The 21,074-nt window shown below is 38.6% G+C and overlaps 1 protein-coding gene across 7 annotated transcripts in view; it reads right to left on the reverse strand.

Moving 5' to 3' along the window:
- ARHGAP6 (Rho GTPase activating protein 6) overlaps nucleotides 1-21,074 on the reverse strand; it is a 312,132-nt gene that overhangs the window by 49,414 nt on the left and 241,644 nt on the right. For 6 of the 7 annotated variants that reach the window (XM_084507617.1, XM_084507616.1, XM_084507620.1 and 3 more), the window contains one exon: nucleotides 9,632-9,791. In XM_084507617.1, the coding sequence (XP_084363743.1) occupies nucleotides 9,632-9,791 (160 nt within the window). Of the gene's footprint in view, nucleotides 1-9,631; nucleotides 9,792-20,693; nucleotides 20,841-21,074 lie in introns of those variants that run through there. The other variant, XM_084507621.1, reaches the window with a different exon arrangement.

Genomic DNA, 21,074 nt, shown 5'->3' on the forward strand with positions numbered 1-21,074 from the left:
TTAGAGTCTTTATATATGCATTCTAGTTCCTAAAACTGTTTCCTTTAGGCCAACTTTTTCAGTATGTTCATAGGTATCATTTTAAAATAGAAACTCAGATTTCCATGTGGAATAATAATACAGACAAAATGATAAATGAATTTATACTTAAGAGTACTTAGAGTACATACTTATAGCCAATAGCTATTTTGAATGTACTATTAAAGCAACTGCATTAGGTAGGAATTATTTGATGTCTCAGAAGTAATTTCTAAACTCAGTGAGACTTCACATAATTCAAACGTACGCATGTAACAGTCTCTGACTGGATTTATAAGAGCACTACCCTTACAAGTCAGTATCAAAAAAACAACGCAAGCTCTTAGGGTTACTTTGCTGTAATAATGAAAACATCTGGTCACAATTCTGTCTCCAATAACTGCTTCATGACATTTGTACTTGGAAATGTTGATCATAACATTTCCCTATCTGTCTTTGGAGCTCCAGCAAGACCTCTTCCCTTCACCACAATGCCCAATGAAAAGACAGGAGCACTTCTGCCCTGTCAATTCAGCATGCCTTTGATTTCCACACCTGTCCTCTTTCCCCTCCTCCACCTTCACAAAACAATACACAACGGGTAGTTTCTCAAAAGTTAGACAATTCTTTCTTCTAAAGATGTTAACTCTCTTGTGGCAGACATTTATATTTGTGTGTTCACAGTGCCATTGATTTCACCAAAAATCCTGACATTTTGTACTTCTGTTCCATATTCCTATAGCATTGATCAAAATGCATTCTATTTCTTGATCAAAACTCCTACTTATTTAACAAAATGCACACTAGTAATTAAAAAGAAAAACTTTTTTTCTCCTTGTGCTAAGCAATGAAACATCTGCTTTTAAAATTATTATTGGCCCGTTTCTAACTGATAGAGTAAATATGCTGAATAAAGTGTTCCTGACATAAACATTTTAATCCTAGCATTTGATAGAAGAAAATCTTGGAAATGAATTTGCTGAGCATTACATAGAGACTTTTATAAAAGAGCTGCCTAACAACAAAGTTTAAAAGAGGCACAGATGACTAAAAACTTTCTTAAGTTTTCAAGAAATGTTATTACTTCCCCATTTTCTACCACCAGAAAAATTTTGTTCTGGCAAGTTTCATATATTTCAAAGTTTTCCTTGTCTCAATAGTGGCTAAAAGTAAAATCTGAAAAAAAAAAATAAAAAAAAATAAAAAAAGAAGTTTCTGCAAATTTCCTCCTGTGAAGAAGAAAAAAGAAACTTTTTTTGGCTTGCTTATCTTCCTGCGTGGAAAAGCTTCTGTCACCTTCACTTTGACAAACTCCTGTGTAGCAGACCACAATGCTGAGTGCTCCAACCACCTCTGTCTTGCAGCTGGGACTTCTCCCAGCTTAAAATATTAAGTCAATTTTATTTTCTCTTTACAGACTGAGAGATACTGTTTTTATTTTCCTGGGAGGAAAGAAAAAGTCCTCAGAAAAAATAACATTTCCATGGAAAATCAGGATTTTTGGAGCGGGTGGGGAATAAAAAGGAAAAAGAAAAAAAAAAACCTCCCAAAAACTTCCATCTAATCAGCAAGATATACAGTTTACTTCTAGTGCTCTGAGCAGGTCTGATACAGCAAGGGTGATACAATAGATGCAAGATTTACTAGTGTACTGTAAAAGAGCAGAGTTTGGCTCACAGTCTTTGTTGTTGTTAATATAATTTTCACAAACACTGCTATAGTGAAAAAAAAATCTTGCAAATGCTCCATGGACTCACTCAATCATTCATAGTGTCACTGCTAGAGACAGTATTATATGAGAGGCATTGGCAGTGGATAGCATTAAGAGAAGTGCTAGTAAGCCTCCATCTCTACTTAAAAGGTATACTGTATGCCAGGACAAAAGCATCTAATCTTAAAGCTCCATGAAGTGTAGGCTACAGTTTACTTAGATGCTTTCTCCTGGTATAACAGTCTACGAAGTATGTAACATGGTCAGTGATTAAAAACAATGAGCAGCTTGGAGCCCTTACAAAAATGCAAGTCCAGATAAAAATCATAGTCACTCTCAGTGTTAAGGAAAAATGGATAATGAAATACAATGACAAGTAATGTAAGCAAAAAACAGATCCAAAAATCTACTCCCTGCCAAAATAAACAAGAAGCGAAGAACACATAATTCTGAATTCCCATTTTTATTCAGACCTTAGCTGGAACATATTGGGGACAAAGTGCACCAATGAACAATAAAAATTCAGAAAGCCCAGCTATGTATGTTTTGTTCCATTTCAATGAGGGAGTTGTCCCAACACTCAGTCTGTAATTATATACTTCCAATTTACCTTACCAAAGGAAGTCTTACAAGAGACTAACTTCATATGAGCAGATGCGCAGCATCACACACCTGGTGAAATTGGCTACAGAACTTGCATACAAAAATGTTCAAGTGCACATGTTAAAACAGCATAAGCAACAACCTTCCATTAAATGATTGGGACTGTATTTAGGTTTCTAAACCCAACATGAGATCATATTCATTATAATTATAGCTAACTAAATGAACTGAGAACTAGATTTGGCAGACTCTAGCTAAACACTAAAATTAAGGATTACCTTCTCTCTCCCCAGCTGTCCCAGTAAGTCTAAAAAGAAATTCCCTCAGAAAGTGGAACACTTGCTGTAATTACTGAAACTACTGTGTATGACTTAGTTGCTGTTAACAGTAAGTAATTATGTGTATATACATTCTTGTCATAGGTGGCAACAATACAGTAAACAGTCTTCTTAGCAAAGGCAGTTAATTTCTTTTATTACGTTTGGTACACTTGCTAAAATAGCTGGAGAGTGTGTTTATTTTCATTTCTGGAAAGTGAAGACAATTCTGTGGCTCACCTTCAGATTTTCACTACAAAACATTTGGGAAACATTAAAATAAACCCGAAGGTACAAAATAAACGTATGCCGCACTTGTACTAAGGCATAAATATACCTTGGAGTGTGGTGTGTGTTAAAACAAAAACACTGCATCAACCTAACATTAGGGTTGTGACCCAAGCCAACAAAAGCAAGATAATTCATCAGAGATGGATGTTCTGGCCTCAGCCCAACCTACTGCATGTATTGCAGTCTACTGCATCTGATCCATTAACAATCCTGGGTGAAGATATAAGATCAAAATTCAATCCTGGACACATCAATCTTGAATTCTGAAGATGATAATGGAGCAAAGATATTTTACCAAGTCATTTTGAGGGTATGGGCCTGGACTCTTAAGCTAAGTCTTCCCACAAAAATGAAGTTTGATAACATAGTAGTACTCTCTGAAACACAGGGTAATACTAGGATTCATGATTATTAATTATAAGAAAAGAAAAGTATAACTGCAATATTACATATAACTGCAATATTTACCTGCAGCTTTAAAACAATATCCAGGCTGATACTAAAGGCATGTTGCCTTTACAACATCTTGATAATTCAGCCTAGTAACTCTCAGAAGTACAATTGTTACATTGCAATTAAAAAGGTGGGGAGAGAAAAAGGGAGTAGTTTGGTCTGTGCACTCTTGGTTACTATGCTTGAACCTTTGCACAATAACTGTGTGAGAGAAACATGCCAACGAATACCTGTCCACTATGTTTTTCTTACTGCTACAGTTAAGATTGAGGCAGGCAGCCTGTGCTCCCAAAGAGAGAGACAGTTTATGAATCAATAACAAATGATCATGTATCCACAAAGAGGAAAATAAACTATCTCAAGCGGCAGGTAACATGTATCAGGCTTTTATAATACAAGTATAAAGGCTCTTAATAGGTTTAAACATACTGTGTAAAAGAAAAAAAAAACAACAACAACAACAACAACACAAAAACAAACAAACAAAAAAAAAACTTATCTATTCCTTCCCTGTCATTTATTAAGATTCCTTTCTTCCTCACTGGACCAAAGTCTCAGCCCCTGTTCCCAAGGGATTCCTTCCCGAGCCATAGCAGCCAAGCTTGGGCAAGAATAAGAGGAATGTTTTCTTCTAAACATGACCTTAGGCAGTGCTGTTCTTTCAAGCACTATTGCTGGCACCTCTGCTTTATAAAAGCAGCATTAAACAGGCATGAGTAGGAATACAGCTGTTTTCTGGTGGTTGTCCAGAAATCCCCCCAGATTTTTCTTTATGCTTTCACAGAAATGCAGTATCATATACAATTTGAGTAGTCAACAGCACTTGATAAATTGTTTTACTGGACTCAACTTCAGGCATCGGTGCTTCTCCTTTATCAAGAAGCCCCTCTGTATTTAGCTATGGAAGAGGCATGAGGAAGTAGGATGGAAACTCCCTAGGGGAAATTCCTAGTACACACAACTTCTATGTTCTTATAACTCTTTCAGCCTTGTTTTACCCACAGTCCTTCTCCAGGGTTTGTGAAGACTACACTTTGTGTAACAACAACACACAAGTTTTCTATTTTGCTGTACACACACACACATACATTGCATGCTCATTTTGCATCCCAGCACAATGCAATCAGCTGGACTGTTATCACAGGAATAATGCAATTTACCTAATTATACTAGGATGCTTACTGTGCAGCAATGTTGCCTGTGTGGGTATAGGCCATATTGACAGTATTACCAGTGAGAAATATAACTGAGCAACTTTTGGAACTGTCAGAGATGTATTCTTGTGAAAACACCAATTGTTTTTCATTATTCTTTGTTGATATTATGAAGAAAGCACTTCCTGCACGTGCTGTTGCAAAGGACAAAGCAATGACAAATAAGAAAATCCACAAAATACAGAACATTGTTGACATACTGTGAATTGATTGTGGCCATTTCTTTACAAAGAGATGTATTGATTGCCTCAGAAGTAGAAAACTTGCTGTCACATCAGGGTTGGCTCTGCAGCACATGGTAACTCCAGGCCACATAGGGACCTGGGCCCTAAAGATGCACAGATCCACAGATCCATTCATCCTGCACCTAAGTCCCTGCATTTTTCTTCCCTTCCAAAACATGAGTTTTCAAAGAAGTAACGATAAATTTGTATATGAGAAATCCAGGCCTGATAGTTCAATCTGTCCAATTTGGTAGGTCAAAGAAAAAAAGAGCAAACAGACAAAATTATAAACTTACAAATATTTGCAAAGTACAGTTTGACTCTGATTTTCACTGCCATGTCCTGCCATCTAGCATGACCCGTTGTTTACAAATCTTTGGTCAGTCTGCAGTCCGATGTACTCAATCATACTTGGTAACCAAGGTTTTTTTTTGTTTGTTTGTTTGTTTGTTTTTGTTTTTGTGTGTGCGCGTGTGTGTAGATGTGTTGTAAAGGGTTCGTTTTTCTCACTATTTACATAAAAGGACATACACAATTGGAAAGTCAAAGATAAAGCACACACCCAAGTGAATTTCATGGTAGGTTGTCTCTTCTATTATAAAGAGATTTGACTTCCTTGAAATAAGTATAGTATGTTCTAAACAGCAACTGCAAAGAAGTTTCACCAAAATGGTACTGTTCTGTCATTCAGAACATCAGACAACAAATTTAAAATCTTCCACAGAGTAACTGCATTGATAGAGAAACTGTGGAAAGCTCTGCTTGGAACTGACTGCCTCCTGCAACTTACTATGTTCACTTAGAGAAAGTATAAATGATTCTTGGTATAGTTATTGGTGGCAGATGGGGGAGTGACAGGGAACTGAGAGAGTTGTTGATTACAGAAAATGAAAGATAAGGCAGAAAAACAAGAGAGAGAAAAAAAAAAAAAAAACACAAACAAACAAACAAAAAACCTGAAGTACCTCTGTCATACATATAAAAATAATGAATCTTGATGAATTTAAAATAATTCTAATTGCCTATTGAAGTCTAACCTTAGCATACTTTAAATGACATGCTGGTTAAAATTACTGTGGGAGGTGGTCCCTCTCTGTGATCACAGGATATTTAACTAATAAATGTCAGTAGTGTGTTTCATTAAGGCTAATGACTGCAATACAAGTGGAGGAGAGGGCTTACATACCAGGTATAACATTCTCTGCATTCCTCTGCAAGTGTGGGAACTGTCAGATGTGCCCTAAAAGGCTAACTGCACTTGCTGTGACAAAGGGGGCTTTTGAGCATGGGTGAACTGAAACATTACGAAGAAGCTACCAATAGTGACATGACTGTGATGTTATTTTGACTGCAAAAGATAGGGCAGATGCTTCTGTACTCAGACTTAACCTCCATGCAAGCATGCTTGGCACAAACACTTGTTACCCAAGAACAATGGGTTTTTACTTTCCACAATACTTATGCCAGTAAATGTGATTACTCAAATACTTGCAGGAAGCAAATGCCCAGCAGGCACAAGCACGTTTTAGTGTCATTCATTTGCAACTTCTGAAAAACAGTCAAAGAACCTCAAACAATCCCAACTTTTAAAACAGCTTTCTGCATTTTCTAATATATAGACCATTCCACTAACCTCTGCTCCTGCATGTTTTTAGGCAACATTCTCTTAAGTAGAAAAGAACTGTAGAGCACATCTTTCTATGTAGGGATTTCTCCAGTCCTAGGCAGCTCTCTCAAACATACAGTATTAGTTCTTCCTGTAAGTTGGCCAAACACATCACCTTTTTTTCTGTTGATAGTTTTGTTTTTGCGTGCTTTTTTTTTTTTTTTTAATACAGAAAATGTTTAATAGACTTCAGTCTATTTTTAACTTAGGGCACAAATGGTTATGACCAAGTTTTATGTTATTGTACAGAGTGCCTGAGCAAATTTTACACTGCTTAAACTTGAAATTCTGCATTTAAACAGTCCTGTGATGTTAACGAATTGACTAAGCAATTACTGCTACCCTCTTACCATACTTTGGCATTCCATGCCATTCAGGAGTGATGAGAACATCAAGAGGACTTCTGAAGTGTCTCTGCAAATGGTCTAAACTAAAGAGTAGTAATTTAAGAATACAGTAGATTCTTATTCTCCTACCAAAGTGCAGGCACACATGTAGGATGATGGAGTGACAGAATGATTATTATTTATACATATTGTGATATGCCAAAATTAGTGCCAGATTTTTAAACAGGAGGGACAGGTAAATACTAGTTGTACCCTAATTCTAGCTACTGCCTTCACTTCCTTCAACAGGTCGTACTACATTTTACAAGTGAATTACTTCTGCTATTCACTCACTCTGAATACCTTAGAACAAAGAAAAATCCACAATTTTTTAATTTGCAGTAAATACACAGATGTGAAATAATCTGCCATTCAATAATCTTGCTAGTAAATGTAATCTGACAAAACTGAATAGCTAATTTATTTCTCATCTAAACTGAAGCAAAAGGTACATGAAATAATGGAAGACGAAACTGGAACCCAGGTTCCTGAGTTTGTGAAGTGCTTTTTATTATTATCTTCTGATGCTTCACCACAGCATTATTGTATTATTCTTATTTAGTTTTTATGCTTGAAATTACACTTTTCAGACACAGTATATCTAAAATTAACTACACATTACAAATTCACCCACATACATACATGTTATGAAAACACATATATGTCAGTCAGTTAAAGAACAAAGCTATTATAAGGCATAGTCAACATAGATTCATGAAGGGAAAGTCACGCCTTAGTAATCTGCTCTCCTCTGATAAGGTTGCCTGCTTGGTGGATGAAAGGAATCCAAGGGAATCTTTCTGAATTTTAGTAAGGCCTTTGATACCGTCCCTCATGGCATCATTCTGGAGAAACTGAGGCCAAGAGGGGACCTCACTGTCTGCAATGTCCTGAGAAGGGGAAGCACAGAGAGAGGCATTGGCCTCTGCTCCTGGGAACCGATGGCATGGTACAAAGCTGCACCAGGGAGGTTGAGATCAAATATTAGGAAAAATATTCATTACTGTGAGGGTGGTCAAACACTGGAACAGGCTTCCTAGTGTGGTGCTTGGTGCCTCCTGCCTGTCAGTGTTCAAGAGACGTTTGGACAATCCACTCAGTAATGTGCTTTAACTTTTGTTTAGCCATGGATTAGTTAGGCAGTTGGACTAGGTGATTTTTAAAAGTCCCCTTCAGCTGAACTATTCTACTCCACTCTAAACGAAAACTGTTCTTGTGTGTGATCTGAAACTGAAAGATTCAGTGGGTCCTCATCTGTAAGCCACTGTGCTAAGTTGCCTGTGACTCCAAAGGGTTGTGCAAAGGAAGGCTAGGTTGGCTAGGCTGAGATACTTGCTTTCACAGTTGGTTGCTCTTTTGTGACACTCCCAGCAGGAAAAGCTAGGAGTCCCAGCAGCGGGTCCCTTTTGGAGCCAGCTAGAGGTGGCTCTGGTCTGACATGGGGCAGCTGCTGGGCTCTGCTCACAAAGGACACCCTACAGCCCCTCTCCCCTACCAAAACCTGACCATGGAAACGCAACACATATATTCATCTACCACAAGACTGCCAGTGGCAGTTTAGACCACCAAAAAATATTGCGGTACCTTTAGTAGTCCAGTTCCTCATTTGAATGTTCTGTAAAACTGTTTTCACATTGATGGAATATTTTTGAGGGACTGGGGAGTTGTGGAAGGGCTTGAAGAAATTGATTGTATCCTTCTCACTACAAGCTGATGCTCTCCTGTATATGGTAAGCTGGACTATGTTGTTTTTGGAAGGAGTTTTCTGCAGATCCTAAAAAGCTGAAGAACACCCAAGCTGATGTATGTCACATTTGTTCCTTTCCACACCATTATTTTAAATGATCAGAAAATATTTTTCTGCTTAACTTTGATTCCTTCAAAAACTGGTCCTCTGGCATCACTATGTATGTGCCGGCCCGCAATACCTCAGGTTATCTGAAGGTTAGAATTCAGTGGTCCCTTCCTATCCCACAAATTAGTACACAAGTGGAAACAAACAAACAAAATAGTGAAAACAGGAAAGAGATTTGCAGATGACCAGCTGTCTTTGCTAGGCTTGATCTACAGCCCATAGCAAACAAGGGAAACTTTCCCATTACTTCTAGTGAGGTTTAGATCTCTGCCACAGTAACCTACGTATAGGTCTATATGTGGTTATCCTGCATCAGGATTCTGACATCTGAGCTTCTGCTTTTCAGGTAATCTGTTCTTTAAGTGTTCAGTGTTATATACTGGATTTTTTTTTTTTTCCTAGGAAATAATCACCACTGTCTTGAGGAAAACTTGACTGGGATTCACTTTATTTGATGAAGATGCCTTAACTAGTGATGCTTGGCTTCCTTCAGAGCCAATACAGAACTGAAAAATCACTTCTAGGGCATGACCTATCTGGCCTACATAGATGCTTATGTTTGGATGTGAGGAAGTGCAAAAAAGCCTTTTTCTTTTAACTGAGTATCAAGGGATCCCAGAACAAATAAGTCTGATTTAGATTATCTTCTCTGTAGGCATCTGTCCTTGATCAGATGATCCCACCCCAGGTGGCCTGAGCTGGACATAACAGACAAACAACATTACCAGTCATTTTTGCACAGTTACTGTGTTTAAACAGAAACGAAACAGAAGACAATGTCTGTGGAATAAACAATGTAGTGTTTTCTCCCATTTATTACTGTGGTATGAAGTCAATGGCTTACGAAGAAGAGGCTTAGCAAGCTAAATAGAAATGGTTTATCGAGCCCTTACCTTTGGGGATAGCAATCTGACAGCCCAGGTCATAGTCCTGCTGCAGCTGATAAAAAGCCACTTCCTGCAGCCGAGCACGCTCCAGCTCAGAGAGGCTTTGAACGGGAACTGACTTCAGCCGAACACTGCGCCCTGACATGCTGTTCCAAGTGAAATCACCCTACAGGAAATCAAATGGGAAAATATGAAGCATCATATGGTATGCACAGTTTAATAAACACAACCATCTCTTCTACTGCGAGGAAAAACACAAGTCCTCTTTTTCTAAAAGGCCATTTTCTTGGACATCTCTAACCTTTCAAATATCTTTGTTTTTCTAAGACCAGCATTCCTTAAAAGGAGTACAGACATGCAAAACAAAAAGTCAATTCTGCCTGAAAACATTTAAGCAAGCATTGTTGCAGAAACACTAGGATTCCAGTAACCAAAAGCACAAAGCAGGAGAGCACAAAACAAAACAAAAAATCTTGTCTGCTTTTCCCAGTTTGGTTTTGCTGCATGAAGTGACTTGGTCGTCACTTCACTCTCCTCCCTGAGCATGCAGGTATATAGACCTTTACAGGTCCATGGACAACACACATCTTATCTCTCCCAGCCTACTAATCCCACTCCCCTCCTTATGATGTGACTGTGCTTAGATCAAGATTGACTAAAGGATAAGGTGTTTCACATTTTTGAACAGCCATTATAATGTATGTGTTACAGTTTATACAATAAAACAACGTGAGATATGCTACATCTCTGTAAGGTACCAATTATGTTTGGAAATCAAATCAAAAGCTTTAGATGTTTTATCTCCCACCTGTGATGACATATACAAAAAGCTATTCTCTTAGCTAGTATTTAGCTCAGGTGAGAGAAGTAATCACCATTCAAACATAAGCGCAAGCACATAGGGAAGCTTAAAGACTGACAATTAACTTCAAGCAAGAATTTCAGTATTCATCAAAGCATCATCAAACTGCACATTTCTGCAAGGAGAGAAATATTTTGTTTTTCATTCTAACTGTACAAAAAAATAAACATCAAACCTGTCAGTAGGCATAACTTGATGTAGGTGTAGATAGTGAAAGAACTCTGATTTGCATCAGCTGAGGTGTAAAGACAAATCCACCAGCCCGCCCTTCATCACAGCACAGCAGGCTCGCAATTAACAAACTTCACTTTCATTTTAAATGCCTATTTTTAGTTTAAACTTCAACATCTGTACCTTCACTGCATGCTCATTTTTCATCATCACTTATAATTAATCTATTCTACACACACATCTAGAGTCAAAGGATGCCCCCTGACTTTTAAAAACATTGGCTGAAGGATTAGTAACAACTCATTGCATCCATGCATCCTAATGTATGGAAATACCTTTGTGCAAGCCTTTCCATATGATACTGTAAACATGTATGTACCTATTTATATGCACCTATGATGTGTGTGTATTCACATATACGAGAGACATCATTCACAAATATGCAGCATCATCTAGGAATATAGATCAAAGGAATGACACATTGGAAACATTTTCTTATGATGTGTGAAATATATTTGAGTTCATCAAGGAGCTTTATTTCATAATATTTTTTTCAAGACACTTGGTAATTGCAACAAATGAAGCTGTTTCTTTGATCTGAACAACTGTATATCTGTACACTCATTGAATGATATCAATATTTACATGGACCACATATGCAAACTTTTGCACTAGTACAGGAATTGATTACTTTGAATTTTTTCTTTATTTTTTGCTTCTTCACTTCTTCCTTTTCTATGGCCTTAGAAGCTAGTAGTCTCAACCTAAAAGTTTACAAGACAACACAAACCAAGCTGACTAGATTAAATCAAGTGAAACCAAAGCAGCAAGATTCATGTAAGCCTAATTTGCAAAACTGCAAGTAAATGTTTACATTTTTTAAAAAGCTGTTGTCATTTATAGTTAAAAGTGATCAAGAACAGAATTCACCACCAGACAATGTATGCTAAGAAACTAATTCCTTTCCAATCCTGATAATGCAGGAGAAAGAAAACTTTACAACTACAGAAGTATGCAATTCAATCCTCATGAACATATCATGTACAGAATGTTCTACAGTCAAGCTGGTACAAAGAGAGAATCACAGGTTTTTAGGGTAGAGCTTGCAAGATTTTTATCTTATCTGTTTCTCTGAGACGAGCATTTTCATAAACAAAAGTATCAGTGATAGACATTTTTATGGTAGACATAACTGGGATATTTTAATATTCAAATAGGAATTGGAGGTATGAACGATACCCGTTAGAAAATGATGAGGTAACAGGTTATGAAGACTGCAAATGATTTAGGGCATGTCCTATTTCCTGTAGAGCACAAAAACTAAGGGGGTAGATGGGGCTTTTAGGAACTACCACAAGTTACATAAATATTCTTTAAATGGGATTTTGTATGGACACCCAAACTAACGCTCTTTAAAAAATAAAAATTACCATGGGCAAATCAAACTCTGGAAGAAACTGCATTCTCTGCCTCATCTCAGAGGTCACTTTGTAATGGCAAGCAGAAAGCTGCCACAGTTCACAATGCCGCAGCTCAGTTGTTAGACCCTAGCCACAGGAGTTTAACCCTGAATGACAGTGCTTGCTAGCTCCAGGACAGCACAGAATGAAGATTCTGTGTTTGGGACCCCCATAAACCTCTCTGCAGAGCTGTGCTGCTTTATTCAAGCAGATCAGCCAACTCAGCACTGTCTCAGGAAACTTACCCAGGCTAATTTTGCCTTAATATGGGTGCAATTAATATATATATATATATTTTAAAAAAACTGGTCAAGTGTTTACAACCCAGCAAACGAAAAAAGCCCCTGACAAGGTTATGAGGTCAACCACGATTTTTATTCTGGCAGTCTTCAAGTTCCCAGAACATCCCCCAGCACTCACCAGCTTGTCTCTCGTTGGCTAAAAATGGTCGGATGCAAACTCTGCATCCTTGAACGCCACGACAGATTGTTAAACAGCTTTATTGCTGTTTGGAATCACTCTGCCCCGTTTCTGTGCATTTCAGAAGGCATTCTTCTTTTACACTTGATGTGTTTGATAAAATCTCTGCTAGGTCACATTAACATAGGTTTTTACTATGCTAATGGAACACAAGTAATTAACTGAAATATTTTTGGAAGATCATGTGTTAGGACCAGTAGAATCTCCTTATCTGCTAAAGAAGACACTCAAGAAATGTTGCCTTGAAAAACTCTGTTTTATTTGGCAAATAAATATCAGTCTTCTATGAGCCAAAACACAATATTTTACGTTTTAATCTATTCATAGATTCCTAGGCTTTGTGGGACACAAGGTAACTTGAAAGCGTCCTCTTCCTTCTAATGCACTGTGGAACTTTTACATGCAGCCTGTAAATTACTGTAAAATCAACCAGGCTTGGGAGAGGTCCAGAAAAGTCAAGATCCCTTTCAGAAGGGGAACTAGTGCATTTACATGAATCCCATCTGCCTAAAGCTTTTCTCTGCTGTATGGGAGGAACAGGGTAGGACAAACCCAGAGAACACTTTCCATTTCTCTCTTCATATGAGGAGGCACATTTCATCAGCCTCCTTCAACTAATAGCTTGACGTATCTCCTTGCAGAAGCTTAAGAGAAGATTTTAGAGCATCAAGTCAGGGTGACTTGTTTTTGAAGTCCATGCCCTGCATATGTGTTCAAACATACATACACAGCTACAGTATTTTTCTCTACTATTTAGACTGTAGGACTAGTTAAAACATGATCTGTGAATGGTCCTTTCATCACCAAGAAAAAAAATAAACAACAGAAAAGAATATAAACAGAAATATTGCTCTGGGATAAAGTGATCAGCCTGATAGGACACAAACTGCTAATTGCAAGGGTGCTTTCATAATTGACTTTTACGAAACCTTGACCAGACTAAAAGCCTTCTCCAGTTTCTTCTGCCAACCAGTCACTTCTTTTCCCTCACAAGTCTGCAGCTTCAATTGCATTCTTCTCTCTGGCCCTCCCACTAACATCCAGCATCTTTCCTCCACTGAACCGAGGAGTTCACTTATCGGGTAAGTAACTAAAATACCAGAGCAAATGACTCAGCAGAGGAGATGAATGATTAACTGCATCTTGTGCCTTTGAAAAATGCGTCCACTTTTCCCATATTTCTTGTCCACCGTCATAAGCACATTTTAACAAGACACAGACTGCAGCTTTACTGATATTCTTTCAAACAAATGTTTTCTTTAGGGGTTGGGTGTCCAGTGGCTCTGAAAAAAAAAAAAAACAACCCAAGTGGTACATCCTGACTTAAGTAACACTATGCGCTTAAATTACTCTTAAGCATGTGTAGGCTATTCTTGTGTACTTGACCTCTTTCCCCTGAGCCTCCAACACGCAGCCTTTCAGTTGTCTGTTAGCAAAGTCCCATTCTTCTATCCTTCGTACAATACAAACACTGGTTGACAAATACTGTAAGGAATCCTCAATGTGGATATAAATCCACTGGGCATTACCTCTGTTGCTCACTGTGGAGTTTTAAGCCTTCATGAGCCATGTGAATTATGGGAAGTAAGAACCCCACATATGGCAGTTTTCAATAATACAGTATTTTAACATAAGATGCAGAGAGCAATTTTTATCTTACTGCATTATTGTTAATGCTGATGACTTTAGTCTGTACTCATTTAGGTAAATGCCATTATCAGATTAGTCGTCTGCTTTTCATTAGTCTTTTGCTGAAATCCATTTGAAACCACTAAGATCAAAACCAATTATACCTACTTGTTTTTCTCCTACCCTAGCAACACTTAGCCACGTGCTTGCAGCCAGATATGGCTCCAACAAAAAAGAGTTCAGCATTTTTCCACACGAAAAGGTTATATTGCAAATAGAATGGCAAATATAGCACTATAATGTCTTAATTCTGTTTGCTTAATTACTTCTTTAAACTTCATGAAAATGCGTGTAATTACTACTTCATAAACCTTTCACTTATACTGGTAATTTATTTCAACTCTTTCTAAAGCTACTTCCAGGCTCCTCCTCAGCCATAACCCCTCAGATTTTGACAATTCATATTCCCGCAGCACTATCTGGATGTGTGTACACATAATCCCTGTCTTCCTCACCTCCCCATGCTTGCTGTCAGTGTGAAGCAAGCCCTACTTGGACATGACTGCCTTTCATTGCTGCATGGCTGTTCACCTTCATCTGAAGCCAGGGCAGCGCTCCCGGCAGGACGAGACGTAAAGAGAACGGGGAATAAACTCCAGTAAATATCCATCATTACATGCAATTAAGGACCAAATGTCTAGTCCTTTACTAAAGACATCCTCAATAGTTATCTTGGATTAACCAAGAGTTAGGAAACAACTGGATGGTGTGTGCATGCTGTGGCCTGACTCTTTCTGCCCCCCTATCTCCAGATGCTTCTCCTAAACCGGCACAGCTGGAGCGGCAGACAGGGTATTTGGTTTCCAGATCCTGTTACAAACTAATGCAACCTAGACTAGTCTGGCTTCTCCAAACACATCGGGTGTCAAAACAGCTACTTCCAAGGGACTGCTGGTATGACAGAAGGAGACAAGCCTTTCAGATCACCAAAATGGCATCTCCATAACTAAATACAAAGGAGCAGAGGACTTACTGCATGACGCTGAAGCAGTCAGGAGAAGGATCTGAACACGGATGCACAAAGCATGGGGCCCCGACAATTAATCTTCATTAAGAAAGTCTGACTTCATTAGCATCATTATCTAGGGTTACATCCTGTTCCCTTTGACATCAGTGGAAAAATTAATACAATGCCTCCACCAGAAAAAGAATAAGTACAGTCTGATGATCTTGTGAAGATATTCGGAGTCTTGCATTAAAGTTAGCTTATCTTAAGCTCTATTGTACTTATGCGTGTTAATGTATGTACAGCTGTTAGTTTTGGCAAAGCATCACACCTCACAAAGCAACGCTTTAGGTGTCAAAGCTATTTAATGGCAGTTAATATAATCATGTTATTGCTACACAAACACTTTCTCACTCCTACCAGCATCCTGCCTTGTTCCCAAGGCTGCAGATTGTCAGCTGGAAATCTGGGTACTTGGGATCTGTGCTCCACACAGCAAGCCAGCCCCTTGGGTGCTGGCAGGCTGGTGTTCCCCACAGGGCAGACCCTGTGCACACCCCCAGCAGAAATACTTCATCTAGCAAGACTGCATTAGCCTGTGGCCAGGTAAGGAAACACATTTCAGAATACTACAATGGCAATTTCCATTTATCGGGGGAGGAAGAAAAGCCCTTCTAACTTTAGTCTAAGGATAAACAGGGAGCGGAAGAATGAGCGTTTTTTCACAGCAGTATTAAAATTGTTAAAATAAAGGAGAAAATATTTCCTGTCCTTCTGTGATCAACCTCTCCAAGTTTTCCAAATGCCTCAGGATACTATTTCATGTTTTGAATCGTTAAAAGCATTCCCTTATAAAAAAAAAAAAAAAAAAAAAAAAAAAAAAGGAAAGAAAAAACACTGCATACAATGGAGATGTATTTCATTCCTTTTCTGACATTAACAAGTATTGCTGATGTAAAAAAGGTATTGCCTAGCAAAACATTCATCCCTAACATACCACTCTGTACTGAACTTTTTACACATCCAGAAAACTAACCTACTTTAAAATGCATCAAAAAAAAAAGATCAGATTTTCAGAATGCCTTACTTCAATGGTATCAATATTTTTGGAGGAACTAACCCAGAAGAATCACAATTAAAGCCAAAAGAGGCTCAATACTTTCGTGGAGGTGCCAAAATGAAGACAGAACACCTTAAAAAGCCTACGTCCAACTGTAGCTGAAGTTTTTCTGGACTTCAAGTGAAAAGATTTTTGTGTATTTTTGTCAGTGAAAAAGAATTAAGCCATATTGCAATAGTCTGAATTTTGTTGCTGGTTGAGAATACATGCACAGTTGTCACATGCGTGCAGTAACAAGCTACACCAAAGTAATTATACCTATTGAGACCAAAGTAATGGTCTATGCTACCAAAAAAAAAAAAAAAGAAAAAAAAGAAAAAAAAAACGACAACACAGGGTTTTCAGCAATCTCAGCACAAGAGATAGCTTTGGGATAGCCTTGGTTGATTAAGAGAATAAAGCTTATTCCTTTCATGAGTTCATGCATTATATTTTGAGAGATTGGTGCAATGTTTTTTTCCAGTATAAGAAAAAGTTTCCTGCTTGACCAGGAATAATGTGAACTCTGTAAGCTAATGGCAGCTGACCCAATGTCAGGTACAATAGCTCCATTATTATTATTTTAGTGGCAAAGTTGCCTTAAATAGACCCTGCTCCAGCTTCTGCTACAACACAAACACGTTCCTGCTCAGTGTTCCCGTGCTTGTGAAGCTGAGCAACAAGCCCTAGGCTCTGTCCATGTTTTCCACTGTCCCAAATCCCTAAGTAGGTGGGCTCAGTCCTGATGGCAATCTTTGCTTGATGCAACAGACATTGATGCACTACAGAACTTCCATTCATACCATACTCATAGAAGCACCCATAGAATCACTCGGGTTGGAAAAAAATCTTCAAGATCATCAAATCCAACCATCAAAGTGAACTTGCTAGTCCCACCACTACACCGTGTCCCTTGGTGCCACATCCACGTCTCTTAAATACCTCCAGAGATCGGGACTCCACTGCTTCCCCGGGCAGCCTGTTCCAATGCTTGCCCAGTTCTCTGTTAAGCTCTTATTAAACAGGAAGACCTCAAACTAGATTTTGAATATGAAATACTGCTCTTTCTCCTCAGTCTAACAAGGTTGACATTAAGCATATGTAAATGTAAGGCCTAAACTAAATGAGAAATGCATTTAAACAACTTAGGATTTATGCTTATATTTGTATAATCCATCTGTAGCTTTTTTCATCCTAGAGTACTATGGTAATGCCCCTGTGAAACAACAAGGAACAAAGCACCTTCTGCTTTCTGGCTTGTTTTAAAAAGGGATAAAGGAAAATTGATGGGATCTCTGCTAGTACAGCAAAGAAGTTAACAATTTCTGCATCCAGTAATACGTATTAATTTGACTGCAGCAAATGCTTTGAACAGACTAGGAACGGTATCTATTTCTATTATATCTGGTATAAAAAAATTTTAACAATTTAGAGAGAAGTGAATGACCTACTATTTTGAAGAACGAACACGCATGAGAGAGCATGCACAGTCATTTCCAAACATTCAAAAATCATATCAACCTGAGTATTGCATACAAGATTTAAAAACATATATGTTAGCATTCAGTTTACCTTCTGGATTTTGAGCTTTCAAGATACAAAGAAATTGCATTATCTGACTTGAGCGTACAGCTCGAATCTCATTATAAAGTAAAATGAAATAATTAATTTCAGGACTCCAAGGACTGGGATTTGACTAACAGTAGTAAAGCCTTTAATTCAATATGAAACCCTATTTGTATTGTTTCAAGTGGTCCAAATCAGTTGTTTGGTGTTTTTTTTTTGTTTGTTTGGTTGTTTTTTTTTTGTTTGTTTTGTTTTGTTTTTGTTTTTTCCTATAAACTCTGACATTACTTAAAGAAAGGATTTTTTGGTCTAGGGAAAATGAGATTTGCTGAACACGTGGAAAAAAGACACTCAGCTTACCTACGTACCAGGTTTAGTTGGAAAGTCATGCTATTTGCCTGGGGGGGTGGGGGTTGATTTAGTCAATAGGAACAAAATACAACCTATCTCCAAATATTTATATTTTGAAGCATGAGAGCGAGAGCTCTTGGTTATTGAGGTACAACACAGAGCTCAGGACCAAGCATGCTCTAATCCAGCTGGCGCAGGAGTTGGAACAAGGCTTCACCCCATCCCTGGCCTGTGTCATCATCAGGAGGCTATGGAGTGCTCCGGCATTTGCTCCCACTACGGTACATACCCCTGGCAGAGGCTGCTGGGTCCCTCCAGAATGATTTGCAAAGCTCTTCACGTGAACGAATGGCTAAGCTCTTCAGGTGAATGAATGGCTACTCTCAGAGCTAATGTGGGCATGTCCGATGATCACCACTCTCTCTCACCCATCCTGCTGCTCACAGAGAATATATTATTTCACTGAAGTTTGTCTCCAGGTCCAAGTGAACTACCCATTTCCACTTCAAAAATAGTTTGTTACTCAGGTTATTGTGCCATGATTAGTTACTGTGTTCTGTGATTAGTTACAGCTTCTAACCTGTGCTGAAATAAAGGTGTTATATAAGCTCTTTTCTTATTTAAGGCAGTTTTCTTCAAGTCATGAGTTTGTATCATCAACACCATTTCAGGTGCTAGTGACACAGAGCATGCAGAGAACCACTTGGAGGCAAGGACATGAGTATTTTGAACATGTAGAAAGTAAACTGTTAGCTGTTAGGGATTAGTAGGTTATGCTTCATTTGCTACATAATCACTCCACACTTTCACTTTGATTTCATCTCTCCCACTACGTTTACATATGCAAACACTACCCTGTCCTACACGCACATGTCAGGCACCCAGGCACCAATCTGCACCAGTAAACCAGCTGCAATGCTCTGGCAATCCACACCCATCCACTGGGACTGTGGTTTGTGAGGAGGAGGTGTTTTTTGGTTTTGTTTTTGCTTGTTTGTTATGGTCTGGAATACCATATTCCTACTCACATCAGCAGCTGTTTTAGCGTTTTTATTGCTCTCTCAAAGACCCTGCACACATAATTCTCCACTGAAAAGTTCAGAAGGTGCAGAAAATTCAAAAAGTCTAATAATTAGGAAACTATTATAAGTACAAAGAGGTGGCTCTGCAATCACTAGCAATTTTAATCAATATAATTACTTTTTGTTTTCTATGTATTTCTCTTCATGCAATGCACAGCAAAGATCATTACCTCAGCTTCTTGAGAAGCACATTTTTTTAATATATAAAAAAATACCATGTTTTCACATATGCATCTGCTGATCTGCCATTGAATTAAATGCCAAGTTAGAATCTTAAATGCTTTAAGAAACCACCTCAGCTGAACTGGAACTATACAAACTGGTCTGACTGAATATATATAGCTATAAGTCAGGTTGATGGATCAGTGTATATACCTGGAAAGACCATTAAAGAGCACGTTGTTGCTCTCTTCACTGTCTATTAATGTGGAGGCTCATTAAAAATGTGGTATTCCAAAGCCAGAAATGTAAAACAGATCCATGTAAATAAAGTCACTGTGCTGCAACATCAATTCTCAGGAGAAAGGTGCATTTTGTAAACTGCCCCTCCAGCCTGAGGTACCCCAAGTTCAAACTGTGTGCCTGCCAGAGAGTCTGTGATTTCTTTCTTTGTTTTTAAGCAGCACATTTATTTTGGACAGAGAGAGGGAAAAATAGCCCATAAAGTTCCCACTGTTATGAAAAACAGAAACAATTGCTAGAGTTACAAGCTCCTCGTGGGCTGAGCCAGAAGATGAACAGCTCTTATTCTCTGCTCAGTTCTGTGCAGCTAACCAAAACTTAGAAATCCAGCAACACCACAGCCAGGTCCACAAAACCTGATGCTTAAACAAACTCGTTTGCCAGACTGAACCTATGCAGCTGTAACTGTCTTTCCATCAGCTTTCAGGAAGCCTTTCTGACCAGGATATTTTGCTCACAGCTGCCTGGTTTAGGGTCTTCACACACGCGGAATACAGAACACAACAAACATAGCACCACAGATTTCGAAGCAAGCCACCACCTGACGAAGCCACTCAAATCAAAATTAGCATAATTATGCAGTTTGGTTTAAAAATGCAATGCCACTTCTCGTTTCATAGTTTCTTTCCTCTTAGTTTAACTATGGAAACATGAAAGGAAACTAGTATCAAAATAAACAGTATCTGAGGGCTCTCCATTTGTTGCTGGATCTCCAGAGCCTGGCAAGTGGTAGGTGGTGCCAGTCTTTTCCCCAGAGTCAAGCTGTTCTCTTTCCTTTGAACCTTGTTAAAGCACACAAAAAAATTAAAACACAAATGATCAACACCACCACATTCAGCACATCCTCTCCTTCCCACTTACCTCTACCACACCCTGTATAAGATTATTCAGTTTCCTTACCCATTAACTAAGTTCTCTTGAGTCTTCAGTGTCCTTCAGCACTTGACCAAACCAGATCTGAATTACGAGTTTGAATCCAACCACGACTTTTTGTAAAATAAGATGAAGGTAAGAACAATGCAGTTGTCCTGAAAAAGTGTAGTGAGTGTATGAGAAAGAGCCCAGCTGGAGCAGCTACGACTTCCCGGATACCTTCGGCTGCCAGAGCCTTCTACTGTCATGAATCTTAGGGGGAAAATCTGCTCTTTCCTTTCTCTGGCTGGAAGCAGGCTGGGAGTCCAGCGCAGCCGAGAGCCGTGTCACACAGCGCCTGTGCGACAGAGGCAGACAAGCTGCGACCGACCTCCCCGCTTCTTGTTCCAGAGGAATTGTTCGGAGCGA

This window comes from Aythya ferina (assembly GCF_964211825.1).
Source record: "Aythya ferina genome assembly, chromosome: 1".
Lineage (NCBI taxonomy): Eukaryota > Metazoa > Chordata > Aves > Anseriformes > Anatidae > Aythya > Aythya ferina.